This window comes from the organism of the source record quoted next, unplaced genomic scaffold (genome assembly GCF_019419815.1).
Source record: "Pyrus x bretschneideri cultivar Hongxiangsu unplaced genomic scaffold, Pyrus_bretschneideri_v1 Contig23, whole genome shotgun sequence".
In the NCBI taxonomy this organism is placed as follows: Eukaryota; Viridiplantae; Streptophyta; class Magnoliopsida; order Rosales; family Rosaceae; genus Pyrus; species Pyrus x bretschneideri.
Genome location: NW_025999535.1, coordinates 2155034 through 2173734, shown reverse-complemented (window position 1 = coordinate 2173734; position 18701 = coordinate 2155034). Strand labels below are relative to the sequence as shown.

General features: G+C 37.0%; 1 protein-coding gene across 1 annotated transcript; it reads left to right on the top strand.

The window, feature by feature from the left end:
- The first annotated feature begins 8211 nt into the window (after nt 1-8211).
- Nucleotides 8212-13142, top strand: LOC103960109 (type I inositol polyphosphate 5-phosphatase 4-like). The gene is made up of 14 exons (XM_048585565.1): nt 8212-8789; nt 8877-8964; nt 9382-9450; nt 9586-9673; nt 9802-9906; nt 9998-10616; nt 10691-10884; nt 11010-11118; nt 11286-11434; nt 11563-11872; nt 11955-12038; nt 12332-12426; nt 12580-12656; nt 12903-13142. Exons 1-10 carry the CDS (start codon nt 8760-8762, stop codon nt 11786-11788), a joined length of 1677 nt encoding a protein of 558 aa, XP_048441522.1. The 5' UTR covers nt 8212-8759; the 3' UTR covers nt 11789-11872; nt 11955-12038; nt 12332-12426; nt 12580-12656; nt 12903-13142.
- Nucleotides 13143-18701: the final 5559 nt, after the last annotated feature.

The following is an 18701-nucleotide window of genomic DNA, read 5'->3' as shown; positions in this document are numbered from 1 at the left end:
AAAGAATGTTGGTCGGGTAGCTGGCTAAGTTCTTCTAATGTTGAAAATCTCATGGTCAACGGCTTGGGTAAGATCGACGGTCAGGGTTCTACATGGTGGAGCACAGCCTAATACGACGCAAGATCGCACAAGCTCTTAGGGGACAACGACAACTGCAAACCACAAAAGGCACTTGAGTTCAACAACTGTTTGAACCTTAAGCTCAGCGGATTCACTTTTTTGAACAGCCCACAAGCACATATCGGTACAAACGGTTGTGACAATGTGGATGTCTTGCATTTGAACATTCATGCGCCAGAAAACAGTCCCAACACTGACAGTATTGACATCTCCTTCTCAAGCCAGGTCAGCATTTGAGATTCATTTATCAGAACAAGCGACGATTGTATTGTAATCAACCGGGGTGCTCCTTTCTCTATATTACCAACATTTGCATGCGGACCAGGTCATGGAATTAGGTATGTCCCCACACATTCGAATGACTAAAATAGTCTCTTGTCATGTTAATGCAACATGTATGTTTTATTATTCGACCAATGAATCATTGTGATGTTGTCCATGATATAAACCTCAATTGTCTCTCGCAAACAGTGTTGGAAGTTTAGGAGCAGATGGAACTACTGAGAAAGTGGACAATATCTACGTGAAAGATTGTAGTTCACCAGAATTATAAACGGTGCCAAGGATCAAGACGTGGCAGGATGGCTCCGGGTACGCGAGAAACATAACGTTTGAGAGGATCAAACTTGATGGAGCTCAAAACCCTATTGTTATTGATCAATATTATTGTAATGGGGACAAGAACTGCAAAAGTCAGTCATCGGCGGTGGTGGGGGGATGCGACGTACATCAATTTCGAAGGGACATCCGCTACAGAAGGTGATTAAGTTCGACTGCGATAAGATTTCGGGTGGCTTTAATATTGTGATGGATCAGATTGATATAAAGTCTTCGGTGGGGGATAAGATGATTTTTGCGTCTTGCAACAATGCCGAAGGAACTTCAGTCGGAACGACGGTGCCTAATGTGCCTTGTTTGAAGATAACGCCAACCCACCCCCCACCCCAATATCTCCCTCTCCAATTAACCCTCCACCACCACCAATCATGCCACCACCGTTGCAGCCGGCACCTATCGTACCACTACCGTCTCCACCACCACCAGTACCAGTACCAACACCTGTACCAATCATACCTCCGCCGGCGCCACCAGCGAAACCAATCAAACCATTGCCTTCGCCGCCAACTGTGCCGATCATGCCACCATGCCACCACCACCAAAACCAATCATACCACCACCACCTGAACCTATCACGCCACCACCACCGGAAGACATCATACCGCTGCCGCCCGATGCAATTAGTCCACTCCCCTCACCACCCGCGCCACCAACCCCACTCACGCCAGTGCCACATGCGGAGGGACAAGTTGATATCACGGGGGCGCCAAGGGAGGGTGACGAATCAGATATATACATAGAGCGAACTATTTTTCTAATTACTTTTTGTAACAAATCACTTTTTACTCCAATTACCTTTTACTTGTAAACATAGAGCGAACCAGCAATTTATTAGCATTTGTACACAATATTTGAAAAATGTACTACTTTTACTTGTTCAGCTATATATACATATTCCTGCTTAATCATTAAGGGTTGATACAGAATACAGTAGTGATTGGATTGCCTTTGGAACACACCTATGGAGGAGCTGAATTTGCCAATTGATAGGCTAAGATTAATCTATATTTTACTAGAGAAGAATGAACATGTCGATCTAACAATTGAATTTGTCGATTTGATGATTTAAGATTAATCTGTATTTGACTAGAGAAGAATGGACTTGTCGATCTAGTATCTACAATCATGTTTGTATTTACGCTAAAATGCATTTGTATTAAATATGAACTAATACTATACATATTTTGTTGTAGCACGTGACATATGACATATATATGCACATGTCAATATGCACTCTGATGCTTGTAAATTATTATCCTTGTACATATGTGGTCGTGAAAATTCAAATTACATCATTCCCTAACTGCTTTGATGCCGGATTTATCATATGGTACATTGGATTGCTTCACATGTTAAGTTCTGCAGGTTTCTGTATCTAGCTTTTATGGCTTAAGGCCTACATTGGTAAAACAAATTGTAGGTAAAATTCAATTTACATTTCTAACTAGAAGTCTAGAGCCAGTTCTGCAGATTAAGCCAACATTGCTAAGGTTGGAAGGAAGACAAAAATAAATAAATGATGAAATGGACAGACCACAAAGATTTGATGGGCAGCAAAAAACACCATGAATTGCATCATTGGATGGTGATAAAAGCTAGGAAAATGAAAGGGGAAGCAAAGACAGTGACAAGATCTTAGCCAGGACACTAAAGTGGATGAAAAATTAATGCAATGCATGTGGTTTTTGTTTTTTGTTTTTTTGGTTTTTTTTTCCCTACTAGTAGTGCTATCCACACACTCGTTTTTACTTTTCATATACTTCTCTCAATTTTTTGCCGTAGAATCAAATGTATTGAAGAAGAACAATGGACAAAATTTAACAAAGGTGTAGAGGAGGTAAAAATAAATGTGAATAGCACTACCCTTTTTCCACCCAAAAGTGAAAAACTTCACATCAATGTCAACAAGTCAATTTGTATTTTATTTGTGATGTGTTCTTCCTTTTTGAGTGAAAATATTTGTCATTGTACTACTAGAACCTTGAGCCACTCTTGTGACTAATAGGGGCCTCTTTGTTAGCAAACTTTCTAATCTGATGAGCAAATGATTCTACCTGGTTCATTTGGTTGTAAATGAGTGCTAGGGTTAAGTTGAGCATGTGCACACGGACTGATTTCGAACCTTCATTATTTATAAGGTATGCAAGTAAGAAAGATAACAATCAGCTTGCAATAGTTAAGTAATTAATTGATCTTAATATTTCTCGAATTATCGGATAGATTCTTGAATAAGATTTTTGTACTACGTCACTCGTTTGTCTAAGAAATATATATGAGTGCCTCATACATTTGAGTCCCACACATTTCCGATTTCGACCCTAATGCGATGCGCCACTCTTGTGTAGGATTGAACAGACAAATAATGTAGTATGGAAGCTTTTCTACTCAAGAATATCTCCGATAATTCCCACGAAAGTGTTTGGGCCAACGAAAACCTATATGCGAAAGCTTGTGGATTGAGCTTCAAGCCTTTATACTTTGTATACACGAGGACAATTTTTTAGCTTAAGAACTAGCTAGTTTTACTTTTGATATAAAGTTCATGTGGTCATGTAATGTATAATAAATGTACAATTACATGTCGGAGAATCGAAGGACAGAGAGTCTACATCAGAAGCCACATCATCACAAGAAGTACTTGAAGCCCAAACCCAGAGGTGTGCTTTGGAAATACATCTCTCTTTCTTTTGGCAGATGGAAAGAAAATGACAACAAAAGATACCCACAAAAACACAAAAAAAAGCCAAAATTTTGACACAAATTTTTGGTTATGAAGCTGTGTAGCTAGGCAAAAGAGAGGATGGAGGGGGTGCCTTAAGAAGGTTTTTCAAAGCTAGAAAAGCAAAAGAAACAGAAAGAAAATCATGTTCTCAACTAAGAGAAGAAGATATATACTTTGCCCAAAGTACAAATCAAATCAAAGATCATCCCTTTGACTGCCTCGTTTGTCTATCTATGATGTTTACTCGTTTGATTTTCAAGCATGGACGAGTTTTTCAAAACCCTAGCACCGGAGGTCCTGAGTTTTTCCTTTTCTTTATCACTTTAGCATCAGATTTATTGGGTGTTAGTTGTGAACATAGAGTTTAAAATCATTATCGAATCAGAATCAAAGTTGGGATAATAATATCGAGAGATAATCTTTCATACATAACCAATAACTTCAACGGTGGAGTATTTATCTTACATTCATGATCAGAGTGAGAAAATCATCATCTTTTTTCTTTTTCTAAATTAAAGAAACAATTGTAACTTCTAAAGTAAAATTCATTATCATCAGTTTATGCGGTATTTGCCAAACAAATTAAAGAGAATGAGAAAACAAGAGTGTGAAATGTTCACACACATCAGCACGATGAGGGAAAAAAAAGAGTTTAAATATCCTAATCTCACGTCAACTAATATCAAGACCTTTTATGATCAAATCTCACATTTGTCGGATTGTGCAGGTGGTAATTAACAAATTGGGAACAATATCAGTATTGTTGGAAGTGAACTTTTAGCCCGTCTCTTTGATAATTTAATAGAAAACCACTATCCCTAACCAAAATTTGATGACTAATTATGGTGGGACATGAGAGCGAGCAATTACATTTTACATCAGCCGGCCGTGAAGTACCCACAAAGGAAGAGAGGGGAGAGTGTCCATCGATTTCATGTTCAATTTGCCTAAGTTTTCCTCTAATAATATGAAGTTGCGGACGGATGTTCTACGTAGCGTTTTGCCAAAGGATAGGTACAAGTCATATATCCACATTTATAAAATCATTAATCGAATCCAATTATATGGTGTCCTCTTTGATCGCACTAATTTGATGAAATATTTTTGTGAGTCAAAGAAAAGAAACAGTTCTCCAGCAGTAAAAAGAAAAGAATTCGATCGAGTTGTAGGGTAGTCTGTGTCTTCTTTCATGGCCTTTTGCCCATAACTCTTTCATAAGTTTAGCATTTGCTCTTTCTCATACTTCTTGTACTATCCCAGGGTGCTGCCATCGTGATATGCATTAGCCAACGTTTACGGTTCTACTCAGTTTCTCACCATAGTGAATTATGCATGTCCGGGTTAGCTCTGATATTATCTGTCACAATCTATTTGTCATTTCGTCAATGTATCGATCCTAATAGTAACTAGTCACTAATGAGACTACATGAAATCACTTATACAACTTAGGTTGACCCAGTACTAATTAGATGTGAGACTCAACACCTGCAAACGCTCGGATTGGCTTTGATACCATATATCATGAATCAGTTGGCATATTGGCAGCGCATCGATCTCAATATCAATCACTAGTGAGACTACATGCAATCGCTTATATATATAGCCTAGGTTGACTTAGTACTTTTTCGATGTGAGACTCGATATCGACGAAATTATGTGCTCAGGTTGGCTCTAGTATACCATTTGTCACGACCTAGTTTCGGCACTACATTGATCTCAATAGAACTAGTAACTAGTGAGGCTACGTATAAGCAATCACCCATACAAAACAGGTTGACGTGGTACTTTTTAGTGTGAGACTCAACACCGGCCAAACACAATGTCACAGTCATACCTCTATTTATGACTATACATGAAAGACATTTTGCCAAATGCCATGCTGGTAGAAAAGTGAGCCTTTTGTACGACAGCTCTATGTGTTTTAGACAAGTCGTTGACAACATATATTTGGACTGGTTGTCTATGAGGGTAGTTTCACTAGACTAGTGGATTCAATGGGGTTTTGTGAGGGATTCCCATTTGGCATTTGGGAAATGAAGATTCTGTATTTTTCATTGGTGTGTTTAGCTGTCTAGCTTAATAGTTTAGTTAGTCCTTAAACACATTAAACAATATGCTAATCAATCGATTGCAAATAACCTTAAAATATGAACATTAAGTACTTTAATAGGGGAAGAAGACACAGTCTCCCACATGTAGCATGCATGTGTGTTGAGGATTAGTCAATTAAGAAATCAAGCCCAGACAGCTTAATCCAAGAAATTACTTTGTTCAAGCTTAGGCATAAAACAATGATAATCGATACGTGCGAAAACTTAGGAGATCGCGTGGGTTGTAGATTAATGAGTTAAGCTACGATTAGGGACCCTCAAATGGCCTAACAGATCCTACCTTTATGTGAACTAGTGAACTAGTTTGGCTTCTGTCTTGTGTCTTTGTGTATAATCTGAAATATTGACTGGTTAATTTGATTTGTGTCTTGTATACTTGTGATCTGTTGGCACAAATACAATACAATGAGAACCATATTCAATTGGTACCTCGAAACTTACCAGCAATGGGGTCTATATATTGTGAGACATCATGACTGAGGTATACTATTCAACATTTGAGCAGGCCCCGTTTTCCTCGCTGGAGTGTGAAAGCATGGGAACGAATGTGATTAGATACCCTAGTAGTCCAAGCCGTAAACGATGAGTGTTCATTTTTGGTTTACGCTAAGGTTCTAAAAAATGCTAGGTACTAATTAGGCGGTGGGCTGGTGCCTAACACCTAGGCAGGCTAGGCAGGGTCAAGGCGGGCTCCTAGGCGGCCTAGGCGGATTTAGGTAAATTTCTTGTATATCTTGTAAATAAGTGCATATTGACACTTACAAAAAAAATTAAATTTGTATGAAATCCATGGATAAGATAATAAAAGAATAATAAAATGCAAAAAGAGTATCCAACAAGTCCAAAATTTAAAAACACATTAAGCATATATGTCATAGAACCATAGTGAGGAGCATTGTAGGATAACACATGTACAATAAGTTCCCAATTTTAAACCACACAAAATGCAAAATAGGAGGAAAATAAGGACATATAGTAATGTAGATAGGATTTTTTTTTTTTAATTTCAAAAAAAAAAAAAAAAAAAAAAAAACCTCCTAGCCTCCTAGCCGCCTAGCACTGCCTAGCCTGCCTAGTCACCGCCTAGGGCCGCCTCACCCACCTAGGCGGCCGCCCTAGAGCCCAACCGATTTGCAAGAAAACGCCTCGGGTCACCACCGCCTAGCGCCTAGACGGCCGTTTAGGCCGTTTTTTAGAACATTGGTTTACGCAGATCAGGGGACTAGCTAACACGTGAAACACTTAGCCTGAGGAGTACGATCAACAAATCGAATTCATTCAAAGAGAATCATTCAATGACAATAGCTACCACTCAATTGAACACTATATCTATATCAGGATTTCTTTTTCCATCCATAGAAAAGAATCGAATAACTCTCTATCCCTAAAAAACACAAATCTCTCATCTTATATTTGTGTAAACGAGTCTTTTTATGAAAGGGGTATTTTTCAAGACACAAACTTTACATTCATCCAAAAAATGAAATGTGAGCTTGCAGATTAGCAAGTTGAAATTACCCAAATTGAAACCCCAAAATTGGGACAAATGCCTTGGTCCTCATGGACACAAGTCTTGATGGAGTACAAAAGGCCTCAATTTGGCATGGCAATGTAACCTAGTGTTCAACTAAAAAGCAAACCATTGAAGGTTTTGAGGAGAAATATGCAATGCTTCTTAAGTTGGACCACAAACATTCTTCCAATCTCCCAGACCTAAGAAATGAACATCCATTGGAGAAGAAACCCTCTTTTTGTTTTACAAAAATACACCCTCTATGAAACCCTATAAAAACTTGTGGCTATGGCTGTCTCAAAGCAAGCACAAAACCCACATTGGGGGCAACATTCTTGACCTTAAAAAAATAGTCTTCCAAACATTCTTACCAATTGTGAAAACACAACCACATATGATTCACAAGTATCACTTAATGTCAGTGAATTTTTTTTTACTTATAAGTGAGAGATATTCGGTTTGATTTTCGTTGACTAGTTCACTGTGTTATTTAGTCCAAATGTTTCACCTTTAGTGTAAATATACATCGTTGAATTAAAAAAATATTCACAAGTCAAACAGAAAAGTGAAAAAAAAAAAAAAAAATCTTACAACCGGAATATAAAATCGGACGGTATCACTGGCAATTTGGAGTAATTCAAACCAATCAGAGTTGTGTCATGAGTTGTAACGAACTCCCAAATGCATTATGCTCTTTTATTTATTTATTTTGTTGGGTTCTTTAACTGCTAGGGTTTAGATCAAACCTAACTTAGAGAGAGAAAGGGAAGAATTTAGAGAGAGAAAGCTTGGCAGAGGGGCATTGTAGGGAATTTGGGTGTGGGTGGGTGACCAAATATAATCCAAAGTCACGAGAAAATTTTAATTGTGACGAAACGTAAATGATACATCACATGGTTTAATAAGAATTGTGGAAAAATTTATTTTTTAAGTTATTAACTTTTTAATACACATATTTTATTATTTATATAATAATATGTGGTGTACCATCCTATTTACCGGTCACACTAAAAAATATCTCTAAAGCCACAGCCTGAGTGCCCCCTTCCCAAGTCCCCAAGCAAAGGGCTGAGTCGGCCTTGGATTTTGGGGTAAAAAGCCTCTCGACAAAGAGAGCCAACCTCTCTCTCTCTCTCTCACTCTTGTACCACTCCACTTTATTCTCTCTTCAAAATTCGATACTTTGTTTGCTCTGTACCCATAACGAGGTTTTTCTCACAGACAACTCCCACATTCTCACTCACTCTCTCTCTCTCTCTCTATGAATCCTGCATTGTCTTGATTTATCCTTAGAAGGGCTGTGTCCTTCTCTGTTTCTTCCGCTTTGAGTTTCCTCTGTTTTCTCTCCTTCCAAACGCAGAAGAGGGAGTGCAGGAGAAAAGTACCCAGTGGGTTATTTTGGATTTTTAGCTTTCTGTTTGGAAGCCGGGAAAATAAAATGCCCACTTGGGTTCCCTTCATTGCTTGAGAAAACAGGGGATTTTCCCACTACCCATTTTTGTTCTCTTCTTCTTCTAAGCAAATCAGTGAGCTTTTCCCATTGTTTCCCTGAAAAAAACCAGAGCTTTTGAGCCAATTTTTCTTCCTGGGTTTTGATTTTGTTGGTATTCTTCTTCTTTCTCCATCCGCATTCATTGCTGTACGTACAGATATCCATTTATGAAGCAGTGAAACAATGACAGATGAGAATTGCAAGAAAAGCAAGGTTTGAAAAATTGCCACCACTTTTCCAATTTTTTTTCTGCATTTTTGTTCTGAGATTGCTGACTTTTTTTGGTGCTATTTTGTGAAGCTTTCATGGCCCAAGACACTGGTTAAAAAATGGTTCAACATCAAGAGCAAAGCCGAGGACTTCGATGCAGACGACGCCGTTTATGGAGGTCATTGTCACATACATGCATTGATTTGGATTCTATAAAAAATTTGGGCTTTCTGATTTGGGAATCCTGAATTTTAATCAAGATGAAAAATGGGATTTCTCTGCATTTTTAGATTCTTCTATGCTCTGAACACTCTTGCATTGCTCTAATCTGCATCACTGCAATTTTGGGTACAAAAAGTTTCAGATTTTAATGGACTCTGCAGCTTCAAGATCAGCCATTTGTTTTCTTCCTCTTTTTCTGAAACAATTTCTTTTAATTATTATTAATATTAATATTTTCTTCATTTATTTTGTAACTTGAAAATTGTTCTTATTGTTTTGTTTTTGTTTTCTTGCGGTGGTTTTTGAATCATCTGAATGTATCAACAGTGGAAAAAGCTCAGCTTTAACAACTTTATGGGGCTATCTTTTTCAGGTGGTGATGGAGAGTGGAGGAACAACTATTCAGAGAGAGAGGCATGCACAACCAAGAAAAGTAAAACAGGTTCAGTTTTTGCTTTGGACCACAAAATTCTTAGCATAAGAAGACAATCATATTTTTTGTTTAGAATCTCCTAATTTTATGGCCAGTTCTCTAATTTTTTACTAATCCCCTCTTAAACCCCAATTAAATCCACAGAAAGGTTGAGCAAGAGGCATTCGGATAGAATCCGGCGGGGTAAGATTGATATGGAAGCATCACAAGTTACAGATGTACATAATTATAGGTATGAAATGAAACTAGAATTGTCATGTAATTAAGCACTTCTTCTTTGTGGATGATTAGATTTAATCCAAAATTTTCAGGCCAAGTTTTCTTCGTTTCTAATATGTATTGGTGTTCAACGGGGCACAGGATCTTTGTAGCTACATGGAACGTGGCTGGAAAATCTCCTCCAAGTTGTTTGAATCTCGAAGATTGGCTTCATACCTCTCTTCCTGCTGATATCTATGTTCTTGGGTATGTTCTTGCATATATAGATATGTTCCCTCTAATCTGTGCAAAGTTTTTGTGTGGTAATATAATCCTCATCAATCCTTTTGGTTTCCAGGTTTCAAGAAATAGTTCCTTTGAATGCCGGCAATGTTTTAGGCACGGAAGACATCGGGCCTGCTAAAAAGTGGCTAGCTCTTATAAGGAAGACTCTAAATAATCTTCCTGGAACAAGCGGTACTTGCCATACACCTTCACCAGTTTCTGATCCGATTGTAGAATTAGACGCGGACTTTGAGGGATCAACTAGGCAGAAGGCTTCCTCTTTCTTTCACCGCAGGTCCTTCCAATCCTTGAGCCGCAGCATGAGAATGGACAATGACATGTCAATGCCACAACCCAGACATGATAGGCGATTCAGCGTTTGTGATCAGGTTATGTTTGGGCACAGACCAAGTGATTATGATCCCAATTACAGATGGGGTTCCTCTGATGATGAGAATGTACCTGGTGATTCACCTGTTGTGACACATTATTCACCAATGTCCAACAGTGGGTCTTTCTCAATGGAGGATAGAGATAGACAGCTAGGCCACTCGAGATACTGCTTAGTTGCCAGCAAACAAATGGTTGGTATATTTTTGACAGTGTGGGTAAAAAGTGATCTGCGAGATGATGTTCGCAATTTGAAAGTGTCTTGTGTTGGAAGAGGATTAATGGGCTATCTCGGAAATAAGGTATAATAGTTTCCTATGGTATATATGTTGAATTTCTAGTAGACGCAGCAATTTCATTCTCTTGAATTTTCCAGGGTTCAATTTCAATTAGCATGTCTTTGCATCAAACAAGCTTTTGCTTCATCTGTACTCATCTGACCTCGGGGCAGAAGGAAGGAGATGAACTTCGTAGGAATTCTGATGTCATGGAGATCCTTAGAAAGACAAGGTTTCCCTGGGTTCATGGCATGGGAGACGAAAACTCTCCTCAAACTATACTAGAGCATGAGTAAGTACCCCTTTTGTCGAGTTTCTTTATGTACTAAGTCTTGCTGTTCTTTCTCTTTGAAGTTGATAATTTTTAAGAAACTAGCCTTAGAGTGAATAAGTTCAAATATTATTTTCCTTGTGCAGTCGAATTATTTGGCTTGGGGATTTGAATTATCGCATTGCCCTTTCTTACCGCTCTGCAAAAGCTCTTGTTGAGATGCGCAACTGGAGGGCATTGTTAGAGAATGACCAGGTGTGCTACCTATTCCACTACAAGCATTGTGCTTTTCTTTCAAATGTGTTAGTCTTGTGTACCCCCATGGGCCCAAAAAGAAAAGGAAAGAAAAAAAAGAGTTGTGGTCTTTTTTGACTTGCTTTCGAATGGCTTGTATCTGAAATTTTAATGGTTTATACTCTCAGCTACGAATAGAGCAAAGAAGAGGACGCGTTTTTGAGGGTTGGAATGAAGGGAGGATATATTTCCCTCCGACTTACAAGTATTTAAATAATTCAGATCGGTATGCAGGTGATGATAGGCACACCAAGGAGAAGCGAAGAACTCCAGCATGGTAATAACAAATCTCTAGTAGAATTCTTTTCGAGAGTAATTAAACATGGAAAAGTTATCAGGCATTTAGTAAAACATTTCGTTTTTTGTGCATTTATGAAAATCTAAATCTGCTATCTGCATGTGAAGGTGTGATCGTATATTATGGTATGGAAGAGGCCTCCATCAATTATCTTATGTTCGTGGGGAGTCGAGATTCTCAGATCATAGGCCAGTCTACGGCGTATTCCTGGCAGAGGTTGAGTCCATTAACCGAAGCCGAATAAAAAAAAGCATGAGTTGTTCCAGTTCCAGAATCGAGGTAGAGGAGCTGTTGCCACATTCTCATTCATACACCGGCCTTAATTTCTATTGAAGGGTGGCCTTTCCCTTCTGATAATTTACTGTTACATGCTCAGCTGAGGACATCTGAATCAGATTTACTGCACTGTTACATAAGGTAACATTCTATGATATGGTTTCCTTGCGTATTTTCACACGTCACTTTATAATTGAATCTAATTTCGACGCTCTGTAAACAGGAAATCCTACAAACACAAAGTGTCGTTACTGAAACACAAAATTATTAGGAATTCCAACCCCGTTTCACCTCCTCAATCATTCAGGTAACATTCGCCATCTTCCCTCATTTTAAACAATCCCACATCATTATTACTGATAACACAAGCAAAGAGTTTTCTTTACCACACAAAAAAATGTTGTCGTATGAAAAAGATCGAATCTTTATGCCAAGAACCCTTCCATTAGTCCTCAGTTGACTTCCAGTCATGCATTGATGAAAAGATCGAACATGTACCTGCGCATATACTTTTGTAAGCATGGGCATAAAACCCGTCTTCTTTCCCGATTAAAGTTGTATTGCTGAGAAGATCTCTGTCTTGTTCTTGTTTCTTATCAGTTGAAAATTTTTTGGTCCCCCAAATTGCAAGTGGGCACAAAAACTGCTGATGGGGGTGATAAAGACACTGTGTTTTGCCCACAATCCAAAAGAAGGTTGGCCTCTCACTTTCTTTCCTTATTCACATTTTTTGGCTGCAATTTCCTACATTCTTCTTTGTCTAATTCTCCCCATCACACGGAGAGCAGGCAGGTACAAATTTAGGGTGATTTTGTTGACACCTACTAAGTAACCCCACACGTTTGCAGGTTTCAGTTCTTTTCATCCCCAAATTTCTCAATTGGCAAGCTTGGAAGTTTCTGGATTGAGTGATCTTGGTAATCAGGTAAGATTATGGAAATTAAATGTTGGTTTTGACTTTATAAAATTGTTGGTTATTTAGCATGAACTTCACTAGTAATATTAAGCTAATCATAAATTTTGTAAGTTAGAAATTAATAAATACGCATGATAGTGCGTGATTAATGTAAAATATTACTACAATGATATTTCGTGTATTGTAAGTTTATTTCGTAAAAGAGTTGAAAGCATTCATAAGATAACTACTTTGTGATTTTTTTTTTTTTTGTAGGAAGAGCTGACCTAGTTTCGGAGGCGTCAAGTTAGTTTGACATCAAACTTGTTGACAAATCTTTTTCAATAAAAAAATAAGATAAATCAAGAAGTTATGAGTGGATAAAAGTAGAGGAGAAAATCACTACTGTAAAGCTTAATTTTTTAATATATTTTGTTTGTACTGGATAAAGAAAAAAAGAAGTGCGAGATGTGATGGATACTCATTACTTGTGAATAAAATGGAAGAAATTGAACATCTTCTGTTTACTTTAAAAAAAAAATTGGTTTTTTTTTTTCAAAAAGATTTTTAAAATTGTCATACTTTCTTAACTTTGAGATTGAAGATTTATAAAAGTAGTCATTTAGTTTGTCTATTATTAATCATTTTGACCATTTTATGAAAAAATTTCTGTTAAATTGATAGTATTTTTGTTCAATCAACCTCATCACTTGTTTTTCAATGTAATGGAGATTTTTCATAGAAAAATCAAAATAATTGACGGTATATAAATTCCTGGACTACTTCTACTGATTTTAATTTAATTTTCATGAGCAAGATGAGAAGTTATACTAATCTTAAAAATATTTTAGCTAAAAACCTAAATTTCTTTTTCTGTTGCTTGCTTCTAATCTAACGTTTTGCCTACACAAACGAACAAATAATTTTAAATTTTTGCTCTTTTTTTTTCACCAATCTTTAGGGTCATATGGTTGCACCAGAATAGGAAAAAACAAATTGATTCGTGAGGGCAACTTCTAACCTACAATATCCTCAAGTCTTCTCCATGCAATCAAGGTCAATGTTGCCTCCAAGCTGGAAAGCAATTTAGATGACACGACTACATTATTTTTGTCGTATTTTGTGTAAATAATATAATGTTGTATGGACAAATATTGATACATATTCATATCATTGACAAGGAATGTCCTGGTAATGGTGTACCTATGTCATGAAATTTTTCTTATCTAGTTGGTGAAAAATGAATGATCTAGTGTCAACTATGTTTGTTCAATTAGAATTATAATATTGTTTGACTCGTTAAATATGAGGAGTTGTAGAACTTGATCTTTAAATCGCAGTCTCATTGTGAAAAAAATAACTCATTAAACTCCCAAAAAACAAAAAATTTCAATCCATGTGTTAAACTGTAATTTGAAAAAGTAACCGAGAAGTAAAAATTGAATAAATTAATAGGGCATGGAAACCCCCACAACTTAAAGTGCCAATACAGGGAAAAAGTAGGAAGTAATTGTACTTATGGTAGAGTCTGATAGATCAGAATTCAGACTTGCGTATGCAGAGATGGTGCAATTTATTGACCAACAACAACCCATTTTTGTACATACACGTTTTTGTAATACAAATTAAATTTCCGGAAGTATATAATTTAAATTCCAACAAACCAAAACAAAAACAACCAAATCTCATTCAATATCATGTGAGCTAAAGTTTTTACTCACCCTGTCAATTTATTTTGAGTTGAAGATGATTTTTTTATGTTGCGCTTCATGAATGCTTTGTAGAACGCAAATGTTCTTTCTGTTTAATTGTCGATATCTCATCTATGGATTTAACCTAAACGACTACATTGGTATTCTTTGTTGTATGTGTAAGGACTATGGAGGAATATCATGGCATGGGAATAGGATGACAGACACTCACTTTTTTCCATTAAAATGAGATTAGTTGGTGGTTTCATCATATCAATCGATTACTCTATGGGCTAAAAAACTCAATATTCATTTCAACCTCATCATGCTCATTATCATGTGATTCATCAACTTTAGCAAATAAACCCAAGACATGTTATGTATAATACGAGTCTGGAATTCATCCTCATAAATATATGAACTCTAAAAAAGAGAGAAAGAAATTAATAGGTACTTATTCCCAAATAAAAGTAAAAATAAAAAGAAATTAATTAATAGTAGTGACCACTACTGTGAGTACTAGAATTAACATTTTATTCACATAAAACTTTGTTACAGTGTTGAAAGTGTGCTCCATTTTTACCGAAAGGTGAAAAAGGTCAAAATTTAACTGAAACCCACGCGCTTGAAAACGGCCTTTGTTCCCATTCCCAAATACCAAGACCCGTCCCCGTCTCACTGGATTTTCCGTGCTCCAGTTAAACCTACTTACCTTTCTTCTGTCACTCGCTCAGTGTGCGCGTGCCGGACACTGTCAGTTAGGTTTTAGGCTTGTGTCATTTTCCCATTTTGCCCTCTCGATTTTTAGTTTTAGTTGTTTATCTTCCTTAGTTCTTTAAAAGTGTGCAAAACTTATCTTCAGTTTTCAAATTTATCATACATTTTGTTAGTTTTCCACCAATAAAAACAAATGGAAATCATTTTTAATTTGATGTAAAATCGAACATATTTGACAATTCAAGAGAATTGTAACATTTTAAATGAGTCAAGGGACTTAAAATTGAATTAAGAGTTGTCGATATGAGTTGAACTAATTAGATAAAAGTAGTGTGTGATTATCTGCCATTAAAGTTTACTTATAATATCAACTTATAAAAAATCGAACTAAAAGCTCAAGTGACTATTAAAATACAAATTTAATTAAGTTGCAAGAAAAACTTACAAATGATGAAAAAATTTGAGATTTCACCATAAAAGTAATTGGTAATATGGGGAATAACCCAACCTCTTATAAGCCCTTGCATGGTTTGGTTACTCACCATTGGTACTTTCGTCCTCGTATTCTCACAAATAGCATTTTGATTACGTGGTTGGTCGGATCATTTCACAAAGGAATTAAATAGTTACGTATCATTCTGCCTACTTATGTAAAATGAAAAATGCTAAGGATACTATTAGATGGAGACTTTCTATAAACTCTCTGTTACCTCATAATTTAATGATAATTTCTCTACCAACATCATAAAACATTTTGTTAAAAACATAAGGCGATAAAAATTTCATACAAAGTGTCATTATTAAGATAGTTTCCATAGCACTTCTACTTGTAAAATTGGTCAAGCTACCCCATTATTGGGGAGCTCCATCTCCAAGATGATTACCAAGCACATTTACAGGAAGCCGGAGTGGGGAATGTAAAAGGGAGTTGATCGAGGTGACAAAAATGTGGCCTACAAATTCTGCCATGTGGCAATTGAAAGCCCCACACGATTTGTCGACTTGGACACATCATTCAAGTCATGGAGATTCCCTGCTTCCTGTTATGATTCTTTTCCACCTTTATCTTTTCTTTCTGGCTGCTGTTATACATTTACTTTTTAAAGTATACAGTAAAAATAACATGCACTATTTGTTGGAATATTGTTTTTTACTAGAAGATGACTTTTTGTTGCAATATTGTTTTTTATTATGAAACATGAGTTGGAGAATACAATGTTTCTCGGGTAAATTATACTTTCGTATCTCAGGTTTGAGATCTATTTCAATTCCTTACAATATCTTCAAAACATTTCACTTTCATACCTTAAGTACTATTTTATTTCAAAATAATACATCTGTTACATTTTCCATCCATTGATCTATTAAATGCTAACATAGCTGCCACATATACGCCACGTGGCTGCCAAATGTCTGCCACGTGGCAAATAAAAATAATTTTTTAATTTTTTTTAAAACCTGAATTTTCTAAAAAAAGAAAAAAAAAAATTGAAAAAATAAAATAAAATAAACCCACTATCCTCCACCCACCCCCCCCTGGGCGACCCACATCCCTATCCCTAATCCAAAACCCAAAAAACTTGCTACAGCAGCAAGAAGAAGAAGAAGAGGGAGGAAGAAGGAAAAAAAAAAAAAAACTTGCAGCAGCAGCAGGAAAAAGAAGAAGAAGAGGGAGGAAGAAAAAGAAGGAAAAAAAACCCCAAACCCAGATCCCCTTCTTCCCCATAATCCCCACCCATGCGCACCCTCCTACCCCCCAACACTCTTTCTCCCACACCACTCTCTCTCCCTCAGCCAAAGCCTTCACCTCATTTTTCTTATCCGACGAGGTCGTTCCCGCTCATTTCCTAAACAGTTTCCTATGCAGCGCGGCTAAATTCGAACCCGACCCGTTTTTAACCTGTTTTTCAATTCTTCTGCTATCAAATCCAACAGAATCACCAGCCCTGTCGGGTTAATCGACTTGGCCTTGGAAGTCGACTGCTTTTCCATGAACTTTTTCACTATCGTGGAGATATTGGGATTCAGGGGCTTGGATTTGACGACGGCGAGTGAGGAAATGGGGAGCTTGAGCTCTATGGAAGACGACGGGTTGGAGAAGTGCAAAGAGGTCAAGGAACGCACATCGTACGCTGTACCGCGATGAGGGCTTCATTGTAAGCTAAAAACTTACTCTTCTGCTATGTTAGGTTTCTGAGGAAGGGATTGAGAAACTACTATTGTTGTGTCGTTTGGATGACTTTTTGAAAAGAAGAGGAAGGGAGTAGATGACACGTGGCTCTGTCAGCACCAGGTATTTTGCCGTTGCTCTGCTAGGTTTGGAGAAAAATGAACCCCAAATGTCGATTCGACGAGCTCCGACACGGAGCTACTTTGCCGGTATACTGGGGGAAGAGCTCGATGGGGAGGTTCTCATCAGAGATGGAGGCGCAGTGGGGAGAGAAGTGACTGCGGGTGATGCGGAATGGGGGATGGGGGTAGGGTAGGAGGGTAGGGATTCTGGGGAAGACAAAGGGGATCTGGGTTGTGTTTTTTTATTTATTTTATTTATTTTTAAATTTCTATATTAACTTTTTTTAAATAATTATTTTAAATTTTTATTAATTTTTTAGCCACGTGGCATAAATGTGGCAGCCACGTCAGCACAAATGGATGTATGAATTTGCCACGTCATCACTTAACGATTTACTTAACAGATTTTCTAACGGATGTATGAAATTGAAATAAAATGATAAGTAAATGTGTGAAATTGAAATGTTTTAAAGATGTTGTAAGGAATTGAAATAGACCCCAAACCTAAAGTATGAAATTGTAATTTACCCATGTTTCTTTGTTGGGAATGAGTTCCGTACTTGTGACTTACAGTTTAATACATATAAAACTTTTATTTTGTACATTTGACGAGTTGTTTCTATATATGTTTGCACACATTGTACTCTAGTACTTGAATTCAGAACCTTTCCAGATTTATGTGTTTGGAGTCAACGGACCAGAGAATTCGAACCACTTAATTTAAATCATACCATCCTCATTAGCTCATCTCACTGATCAAATTCATACAAAATCAAGCCCTTGAACAACTTGAATCTCTTTCTCTCGTGAACAGCCCAAATTTTCTAATCCGTTGATTCCGAACACTGAGATTTGGAGAAAATCTGAATTCCTTGTACTTTAGCGGAAATGAGTTGAGCATTGTTCTTTTGTCCAAGGAAATATTGGCGCATGTGTAGCGCATCACTGTAGGCTACTACTCTGTAATTTGTACATCTACAGAGAGTTCATTCATATCAAAAGAAAGAAAAGAAACAGCAGAGTTGAAGTGTTGCACAAATCTCAATGAATTCTTAACTTCCAACTTCCAAGACAAAGTTGAGCATAAGCTGCACGCATCAACAACGCAGTGCATGGCCAGTGAGGCAAGGAATTTACTTTGATCAACTTTTTAAGTTTGGCTTCCTGGTTCTCAGTTTTGGCCAGGATTTCTGCTTTTGGATTAATGAAGGTGCTTAGAGTTATTTAGTACTAAGATTGTGATACAAGCGATATTCTACTTTCAAAACTACAAAAAAGAGGATTCAAATTTAGGTGTAGAGAAGAACGCACTATTCTAACTAACTTGAATAAGTCAATGTCTGAATTTTGACACTAAGGTTAACTTAATGAGCTT

What these genes read in the sequence shown, in the direction of transcription:
- LOC103960109 (XM_048585565.1), top strand. Translation starts at nt 8,760, where the DNA reads ATGACAGATGAGAATTGCAAGAAAAGCAAG. An exon ending in AGACGACGCCGTTTATGGAG is followed by an intron (nt 8,965 to 9,381) that starts GTCATTGTCACA and finishes TATCTTTTTCAG; the next exon opens with GTGGTGATGGAGAGTGGAGG. An exon ending in AAGCGAAGAACTCCAGCATG is followed by an intron (nt 11,435 to 11,562) that starts GTAATAACAAAT and finishes CTGCATGTGAAG; the next exon opens with GTGTGATCGTATATTATGGT.